At 45.1% G+C, this 9,633-nt stretch overlaps 1 protein-coding gene across 2 annotated transcripts; it reads right to left on the reverse strand.

Moving 5' to 3' along the window:
• Positions 1–1,152: 1,152 nt before the first annotated feature.
• On the reverse strand, positions 1,153–8,897 carry LOC112217020 (methionine aminopeptidase 2). Of its 2 annotated transcripts, XM_024377235.2 has the most exons (11): positions 8,711–8,897; positions 7,591–7,692; positions 7,200–7,262; positions 6,777–6,879; positions 5,325–5,486; positions 4,957–5,138; positions 4,733–4,827; positions 4,535–4,631; positions 2,875–2,978; positions 2,462–2,577; positions 1,153–2,380 (listed from the first exon to the last, which is right to left on the reverse strand). In XM_024377235.2, the coding sequence occupies exons 1-11, from the start codon at positions 8,862–8,864 to the stop codon at positions 2,128–2,130; spliced, it is 1,431 nt and encodes a 476-aa protein (XP_024233003.1). In that variant the 5' UTR covers positions 8,865–8,897; the 3' UTR covers positions 1,153–2,127. The 2 variants fall into 2 exon arrangements, with proteins under 2 accessions (XP_024233003.1, XP_024233004.1); XM_024377236.2 differs by lacking the exon at positions 7,591–7,692.
• Positions 8,898–9,633: the final 736 nt, after the last annotated feature.

Raw genomic sequence — 9,633 nt, forward strand, 5'->3', positions numbered from 1 at the left:
TTCAGTGGTGCTGGTGTTTTTAGGCCTGTTGCCTCCTAACTTTTGGTTGGTATCCGACAGCAGTCATAATTGTCATAGAAAAGTGCCCTTCGTTATCAGAACATATCTATTTTTGTAGTTCTTTGTAGCAGTCCTACCCAGGCCAGCATTTAGAATATTGAATGTATTTTTGTATACTCTGACAGAGGATGTTTCACAGAAGTTATGTTTAAAAACAGGGCCACTGACTGTTAGAGATTTTGTAATTGATTCCTTCCCCCTCTAGTTGTTTGGAATCACCAGCAGGTCTGACCCGTCTCTCCTGTGTGTGTGTATACCAGCATGTGTTCACACAATATAGTTGGCTCTGTAATGTAAGTATAAAATAGCCAGACTGGTGCAAGTAGATCCTTGCTGTGTGTTTGAAACTGTGTGTGAGAGATATCTCCATGCTGGTACTAGCTTAACTGCTCTCAACCTAAATGCTGTTCATCTCTAGAGTCACCTTTTGGGGAGAATTCAAAGCACATTTCCACCCGATGTATGTTGGCATTGTGCTCATACTGCCTCGGGTGTGTACACATTTATGGAAGTGATACTATGCAAATTCTTACCTCAATTTTTAGAGAATTACCTCATGAGAATATATTTTCATTTTTCTAAGAAAACACTAATTTGTGTACTTTTTTAAATCCGCACCACTATTAATTCAGTTAAGGTTCCTACCATGCTGTAGCCCTCACACAATCCCCTTTCACTTGACTATTTCTAAATAGGGTATACATAATGGCGGCTGCCTACTAGACTCAAGATTTGTATATAATGACGAGACGCTCATGTCTCCCCCCTAACAATGGGACTCGTTGTCCAAAATAAGCCCATAGAAATGCTTTGGACAGAGTGAAATCTTTGCCTTTTCCTCACTGATCGAATCTACTGGAGGCCTGCAAGGACAGTGGGCTCCCGAGTGGCATAGAGGTCTAAGACACTGCATCTCAGTGCTAGAGGCGTCACTACAGCCTGGTTCGAATCAGGCCGTGATTGGGCGGCGCACAATTGGCCCAGCATATTCTGGTGTAGGCTGTCATTGTAAATAAGTATTTGTTCTTAACTGACTTGCCTAGTTAAACAAATTAAATATAGCCAATCAAGGATATCTTCCCAGTGCAGGAATACAGAGAGAATTTTTTTAATTTCAATAGTTTTCTTACAAAACATTTCCAGGGAACTCAAAATGAAGCACTACATTTGAGTACATATAGTGGCAGCAGCCATTTCACAAATCGCTTCTCCAGTATTTGTTTATTAAGATGAGTGCAGAGTCCTCTCCCTGTATCATGAAGCCAAACATACAGCTGTAGATGCATGGTTGTCTAGTTGTCGAAAGGGGAAAGAGTTGTACAATTTCAGGGTTCTGACGAGCAATCGAGTGACTAGTAACTGTCAGGACCCGATGACCAGAACACTGTAGGGTCAGGCTGAAAGACCGCAGTCTGAACTAAGAACTGTATAGCAGTAAGGGCCAGGAGTTTTTCCTGATCAGGTCACATGATTAGGAAACACTCCCTTCCCTATGCATACTTCGAGGGAGAGGAAGGTACTTATTTTGGTAAGGAAAGGTTTGTTTCTTCACATTCTTACTGGGTCTAAATACTGGGTGTTCTAAGCAGTTGATTCGAGGGAGAGGAAGGTACTTATTTTGGTAAGGAAAGGTTTGTTTCTTCACATTCTCACTGGGTCTAAATACTGGGTGTTCTAAGCAGTTGAACTGTAACAGTTCCAGCTTCAGAAGATTGCTGAGACACCACTGTGTCCACAGATCCCTCTAGCAGGGGGGGAAAATGACGACTAAGCTTTGTGGTTACCAAAATAAAAGAGGGGAAAAAAAGATTCAGCTGCTGCTACATAAGCTCGTCCCTCCATGCTCGCTCTTAAGTAGCGGTAAAAATGCATTGTGGGGGTACCTTACAGCAGCATTTTTCATAGCCCTTACTGGCTGCTCTCTGCCAAGGTGGGAGAAATGGGAAGAGACCAAAGGAAGGTCCTGTATTTAGATGCTGTTTTTCTGTTGGAAGTGCAGGCAGACGGTTCAGTGTGTCTATTCTCTGTATTGGGGTGGAGGGGTTGGAATGAGGTTAGGTTCCGTATTCAATAGTCGTCCCCTCGGCTCACCACCTCCTTGCAGGTGGGCCTGAGCAGGATGGTGTGCTCGAACTGGGCGGTGTAGGAGCCCTTGGTGTCGCAGAGCGGGGGGTAGGGGTCCACGATGCCCAGGTCGCACAGGTTCTTCAGGGCCATCAGGTACTTGCTCTCCCCCAGCCGGTCTAGCCAGCGCCGGCAGAACGCCAGTGTGCCAAAGTTCTCGTTGATAACGTTCAACAGGTGCTTCGCCCGGGGGAGTCTGGGGGGAGGAAGGGGGAGAGAGAGGGGTAGAGAGAGGGTGGAATACACAGTCCAGTGTTCACACAGGCAACCAACTTACCTGATTGGGACGTGTCCCACATCAAAGTTTTTCATGTAATGAGAACACTCCATGTCATCATGGACCACGCCCTTCCCTGTGCTGCCAAATGTCTCGATGGCGTACACCTCTCCCTCCTGGTGGTGCAAAAGAGGGTATCAGTCAGAAAAAGGACACTTATTGGGGTAGGAGGACACTGCTGAAGTCAACCAAATACATGGGGGCAGGCAATCCTGTGATAGCAATTCCTTGATCATCGACGACACCAATTCAGGCATGCGGGTATTGTGTTAATGGCTAATTGGATCTGGCTTGGTTCCTAAGCACACCATTAACTAAGCATCATTACTCAGTCAACCTCCCACAGCACACCATTAACTCAGCAGCCCTTTCTAACCTCGCCCCCTTAACGCTCAGTAAGACAGATTACACACCTCCATCCTGGTAGCTTCCCCTCCTTTGACAATGGGGACAGTCTTGCCGGCATGTATCCTGTACTGGCCAATTGAGTGGCCGTTCAGGTTTCTGATTGGCTTCACTGGAAATTAACATTTGTGAGGAATTACATTCGATCATAAATTACAACAAATTCACTGTGTGTGTGAGATATATATATATATATATACAGTGCCTTGCGAAAGTATTCGGCCCCCTTGAACTTTGCAACCTTTTGCCACATTTCAGGCTTCAAACAAAGATATAAAACTATTTTTTTGTGAAGAATCAACAACAAGTGGGACACAATCATGAAGTGGAATGACATTTATTGGATATTTCAAACCTTTTTAACAAATCAAAAACTGAAAAATTGGGCGTGCAAAATTATTCAGCCCCCTTAAGTTAATACTTTGTAGCGCCACCTTTTGCGATTACAGCTTGGCCATTCTAACACCTGGATATGTTTATTTTTGAACCATTCCATTGTAGATTTTGCTTTATGTTTTGGATCATTGTCTTGTTGGAAGACAAATCTCCGTCCCAGTCTCAGGTCTTTTGCAGACTCCATCAGGTTTTCTTCCAGAATGGTCCTGTATTTGTCTCCATCCATCTTCCCATCAATTTTAACCATCTTCCTTGTCCCTGCTGAAGAAAAGCAGGCCCAAACCATGATGCTGCCACCACCATGTTTGACAGTGGGGCTGGTGTGTTCAGGGTGATGAGCTGTGTTGCTTTTACGCCAAACATAACGTTTTGCATTGTTGCCAAAAAGTTCAATTTTGGTTTCATCTGACCAGAGCACCTTCTTCCACATGTTTGGTGTGTCTCCCAGGTGGCTTGTGGCAAACTTTAAACAACACTTTTTATGGATATCTTTAAGAAATGGCTTTCTTCTTGCCACTCTTCCATTAAGGCCAGATTTGTGCAATATACGACTGATTGTTGTCCTATGGACAGAGTCTCCCACCTCAGCTGTAGATCTCTGCAGTTCATCCAGAGTGATCATGGGCCTCTTGGCTGCATCTCTGATCAGTCTTCTCCTTGTATGAGCTGAAAGTTTAGAGGGACGGCCAGGTCTTGGTAGATTTGCAGTGGTCTGATACTCCTTCCATTTCAATATTATCGCTTGCACAGTGCTCCTTGGGATGTTTAAAGCTTGGGAAATCTTTTGTATCCAAATCCGGCTTTAAACTTCTTCACAACAGTATCTCGGACCTGCCTGGTGTGTTCCTTGTTCTTCATGATGCTCTCTGCGCTTTTAACGGACCTCTGAGACTATCACAGTGCAGGTGCATTTATACGGAGACTTGATTACACACAGGTGGATTGTATTTATCATCATTAGTCATTTAGGTCAACATTGGATCATTCAGAGATCCTCACTGAACTTCTGGAGAGTTTGCTGCACTGAAAGTAAAGGGGCCGAATCATTTTGCACGCCCAATTTTTCAGTTTTTGATTTGTTAAAAAGTTTGAAATATCCAATAAATGTCGTTCCACTTCATGATTGTGTCCCACTTTTTGTTGATTCTTCACAAAAAAATACAGTTTTATATCTTTATGTTTGAAGCTTGAAATGTGGCAAAAGGTCGCAAAGTTCAAGGGGGCCGAATACTTTCGCAAGGCACTGTATATATATATTCAGTAGCTCAGTACCTTGGTATGTTTTGCCGTCAATCTCCACCTCGTACGACTCCATCACTTCCTGAATTCTCTCTCCAACGTCACACAGACGCACGTCGATTCCAGCACACTGATGAAGCATGATTGAGATGAGACTGAACATCAACTACACTTACTTCAAATTCTATCAAGCGGCCTCAGGAATGGATGGCGTGTGAATGGATGCCGGACCTTGATTCCAGTATTGGTGGCGTCTCTCACGGCCTCCAGCAGTTTGTCATACTTTGGGTTGAACGTGACGGTGAAGGCACAGTCAATGATCCGACCTGAAAACACAGTGGGAGTGAGCACAGCATCCTACATGGCCTGAGTGGTTAGTTGTGTCTGTTTATGTGCCAAGTATGTTTTGATGTGTGTGTCAGCTGAACCATGTGTGTACTGTGGCAGGGGTGTACCGTTGATGTGTGTTCCGAAGTCGATCTTGCAGACGTCGTCGTACTGCAGCACGGTGGGGTCTCCGGCGTTAGGGGTATAGTGAGCCGCACAGTTGTTCAGAGAGCAGCCAGTGGGGAAGGCCAGGCCTGCATTCAGACCATTCTCCTTGATCAACTTCCTGGAACAGTTCTCCAACCGCTCACTTAAACACAGACACACGCACAGAGAAATGAGTATACAGAAAGAGATAATATAAATTGATAATAAAGGGATGAAAGCACAAGAACGGATGTATGCAAAATATGAAATGCAAAAGAGATGGAATGCAAGGGAAAAAGACTGACATACAGGAAGCAACATCTCAGCTGTGATGATGATGAAGGCTCACCAGATGTCGATCATGGTCATGCCAGGTTTGATGAAGCTGCGGACGTGCTGGCGGACCTGTCTATGGGCCTCAGCAGCCTGTCTGAAGTCGCTCCACATTTCCTCGTTGGCCTTGTCCAGAACCCGCTTCTCTTCATTGGTGGTCCTCCACGCCGCGGTACGCCTGCACCAAGGGGAATCAGCAACAAGGTCAGCACACACACACACTTGTTCCCATCACTGTGCGTGAAATTCACAAGGGGATCAGCAATGAAGTTAACAAACATTGTCATTGCACGACTACCTGGAGGATCAACAACAAGGTTAGTGCCCATGCACACATCTTACTCCCCCACCCAGCACAGTGGCTAGAGGATAAACCAAACAAATTATGCTGAGGACGACAACAGTGTTTTGGGTGTTGCTAAAGCTGCAATATTGTCACGACTTCTGCCGAAGTCATTGCCTCTCCTTGTTCGGGCGGTGCTCGGCGTTCGACGTCACCGGTCTTCTAGCCATCATTGATCCTTTTTTCATTTTCCATTGGTTTTGTCTTGTCTTCCCACACACCTGTTTTCAATCCCATTCATTACCTGTTGTGTATTTAACCCTCTGTTTCCCCTCATGTCTTTGTCAGAGATTGTTTTATTGTCAGTGTAGTGTGTTTGTTGTATAGGTGCGCATTGGGTCCTCGTACCCATGTTTGTTTGTTTATGTACATTTAGTGTTATGGAGCATACTCCGTGGACTTTATTAAAAGACTCCATTTTTCACTCCATTTGACACTCCTGCGCCTGACTTCCCTGCCACCTATTACACCTATGCATGACAAATATGTAACTTTTTCAGCGACCTGACCAAATTCACATAGAAAAGTGTGTTATAGATCTGTCGTTCTCATTGAACGCAAGACTAAGAAGCGGTAGATCTGTTCTATGTGCAATATTTCTATGCTTCCTGTTACGTTTCGTTTTGTAAACCAGCTTCAAACAGCTGAAATGATTTTGGGGTATGAAAATATATTTTACAGCAGTTAAGATTGTACAATGATTCTCTACACTATACTTGGTTTTGTCACAAACTGAAATTAGGCAAACTATTAGAATTTTAGCAACCAGGAAATGGCGGAGTGATTTCTGCATAGCGCATCTTTAAGAGCCCTTTATGTCAATGAGTTTCACATCAGTGAAGAGATCCAAGGTGAAGAATCACCCTGTCACTTCTGTCTGATAACCACAATAACTGATGCAAGTATGCCAGGCAGCACTGTTTATTTCAGAACAAACTCAAACCTCCCTCCCCAGTTTGTGTTGAAGGTTGGACAGGTATAGCATGATGATCAGAGGAGCTGCCAGTCTAGTATAACACAGTGCTGGGGAAATAAGAGGCTGGGCCCCACTTCCACAGTAACCAGGTACAAACCACACACCAAGCCAAGAGTAGGTGTTTGTGAAATTGTGTGTATGAATCTTACCCATCCTGTAATGAGGGGTATTCACATTCCTGACCAATGGGGAAAACACCACTTGGATACAAGTCACAGATGGGCACAGACGGAGGGTCAGTCTGAACTTTGGCTGTGAAAGACCGGAAAAAACAAACAGTCACATAGCCGTTCATTACTAGTTAATAAACTATCTAGAAGGTTTGAGTTGGAATTCCAGGGGTGACAGAGCAATATTCAGGCAAAAGCCAAACATGCCCATTAGCCTGAGGGGGGAGGCACCCAGAAGGCCGCAGGGTTATGGTTATGCTCCAGAGTGCACCAGTAAGGCAGAGAGCCAGCCAGTCAGATCCATCACTAGCTCATAGTCTACTCTCCCATTGCACCCTATACATGACCAGACAAAGTGAAAGCCATAATTCTCAAGTGTCAAATGAAATAAGATCAACTCACGTCCTCTCTTCTTTTTCTTCTTCTTCTTCTTTTTGCCTGCCGAGTTCTCCCCATCGTCTCCATCTGAGAGAAAAGGGGAGGAATTTGAAGTAATTTAGTCATATTCAAAGGTCACACAAGAGTTTATCAGCTCCCAGCAAGCCATGTATTGGTAGATGTGTATGTAGTTATGTGTGAGGTCATCTCTGCGCTGTGTCCACAGCCAGAGATGGGCCAGACATGTGGATGGTTGAGGGTGGTTAGGATTTGGGTCATGGGGCGCAACAACAGGACTGGACCCAGATCAGCTGCTCCGCGGCAGGGTGTGAGGAGCCATGGTTGGATCTCAGCCCATGTGGTTCTGGGTCTGCCTAGTACTAGGCTAAGGTAGAGTACTGTTACGGTCTCTTACCATCCTCCCAGTCTTCTTCTTTCTCTTTGTCCTCCAGAGCCTGCTTCTCTAGCTGTTGTGTCACGTCAGCCACTCCATTGCCCTCAGCCTCGGTGCCGGCTGCTGCAGTCATAAATTGCACAGAGACAGATACACATGGGCGAGCTCATCCTATACATCTTACTAACCACGACATGGCAGCCGTGGCGACCACAGCTCCATCACAACAGAGAGCATCCAGGAGACCCGGGGGAGGGGAGGATGAGAGATGTGTGGGCAAGGGAAGGCACTGTCCAGTGGGGAAGTGATCCTTTTGGACTGTGGACAATGATCCCATTCCGCAAAGTGTATCCTCGAGGTCAGGGACTTGGCAGGAGAGGGGAGAGTATTAACATCTGTGTATAACCTTGGGGGCCAGCACACGCCCACGCAGCTAAGCCTGCTTTACTGGTGTAAACACACACATTACAAGCTAAATGTTGTGTATGTCAATTTAAAGGGCAACTGTCTGACATCCATTAGACAAATGCATGCGAGCTGTAGCTAGTTGAGCTTGTTACAAGAAGATGGGTTGCTCGAAATAGCACATGCTGACGCTGTCTGAATCAAAACAGCATCTTGACATTTCATAGCTAGCTAGCAGGCAGCGGGACAATCATTGTGGTCAGTCATGCGTAACTAGTTAGTGTTAAATATATAAGTTATCATGAAACACAGTCACAACCTCGATCATCGAAGTATATGTAATCAAACTGTATTCTGGCGTTTACGTTATGTAGGAAAGTTAACTTTAACATAACAGCATTCCACCACACATTATGAAACATCAAAACTCGGCTTTGAACTTGCTAGCGACTTGTGGAACATGCTAGCAAAGGACTACGAACTGCGGCTAAGCTAGCAAGATATCTAGCCAACTAACTAACTACTAAGTTTGCTTGTATGACTTTTTCCGTCTGCTTACTGACATTTCGGCCTCGTGGTCGGATTGACAGAAGTATCGCCCCATGCTTAGCTATCGAACTACGGGTGTGTTATGAGAGCGAGGCGTGTTTCATAAGGCCTGGCGCACGATTCACAAGGCACACTCTTCTCTAGGCACGCACGGTTCAGCGGTAACTGGCCTGTCTGTAACTCTTACCGGGGCCTGCCGACTTCTTCTTCTTCTTTTTCTTCTTCTTCTTGGCTGTCTCCTCGGAAGGGTCTACCTCCTCTTTCTCTTCTGCATCTCCATTCAGGACCGTCTCTTCTTCGAGCTTCTGCTCGGTTACCTTCGCCTGCACCACATCCGCCATGATTGCAGGCGTTAGTGGAAAAGGAAGCGCGGTGGTTTGTGGGTAAGGTGAGTGAGAAACTTGCCGAATCAGCTGAGCGCGTGCTGTGCTTGCTGAATGCAAAGTTGCTGTAGGACTTAATTCATGGATCACCATCACAATTATCCTAAAATATGTATCCCCAGAGACAAAATATCATACACAGTGAACAGCCCTGATTCAACAAACCTGGTTAATGTGTTATAACCATATGTGAATGTATGTTGTACTCGACATCTTAATAACCTTTACTTTGTATTATTACGAATGAGAAAAATATTGGCCGCTAGATGGCAACATGTATTAATACTAGGTAACAAAGGATTTGGAGAAGGGCCCATATATTTCCATACACTTATTCCAGCAGCAGGAGCAATTTAATAATCGTCAGTCAACACACAACAATAACTCTATTGCAACCAGCTTCCAAATTCTCTCAAGAATAGCCGACTCCATGCTCCCTGCCCTAGGCTCCTTCCAATGATCTGGGAGAACTGGGAAAGCCAGGTGAGGAAGCAGCAAATCCCAAGTAGTAGGCTTCCACCATTCAGTTTCACTTTTAATCTGAAGTCTTCGGACATTAGGAGAGGAAGCCAGCTCAGCATATTGACATGGTGCCTGCTGGTTGTTTAAGGATGCTAAGGCTAATTCAATGAAGACAGGAAGCTATGCCTGCCTGCTCCATGATTCTTTGGGGAGAGAGGGATGGAAGTACATCATTTTAAAATGATTGGACAGCTGGGTTGTTGGA

The sequence above is a fragment of the Oncorhynchus tshawytscha genome, linkage group LG17 (genome assembly GCF_018296145.1).
Source record: "Oncorhynchus tshawytscha isolate Ot180627B linkage group LG17, Otsh_v2.0, whole genome shotgun sequence".
In the NCBI taxonomy this organism is placed as follows: domain Eukaryota; kingdom Metazoa; phylum Chordata; class Actinopteri; order Salmoniformes; family Salmonidae; genus Oncorhynchus; species Oncorhynchus tshawytscha.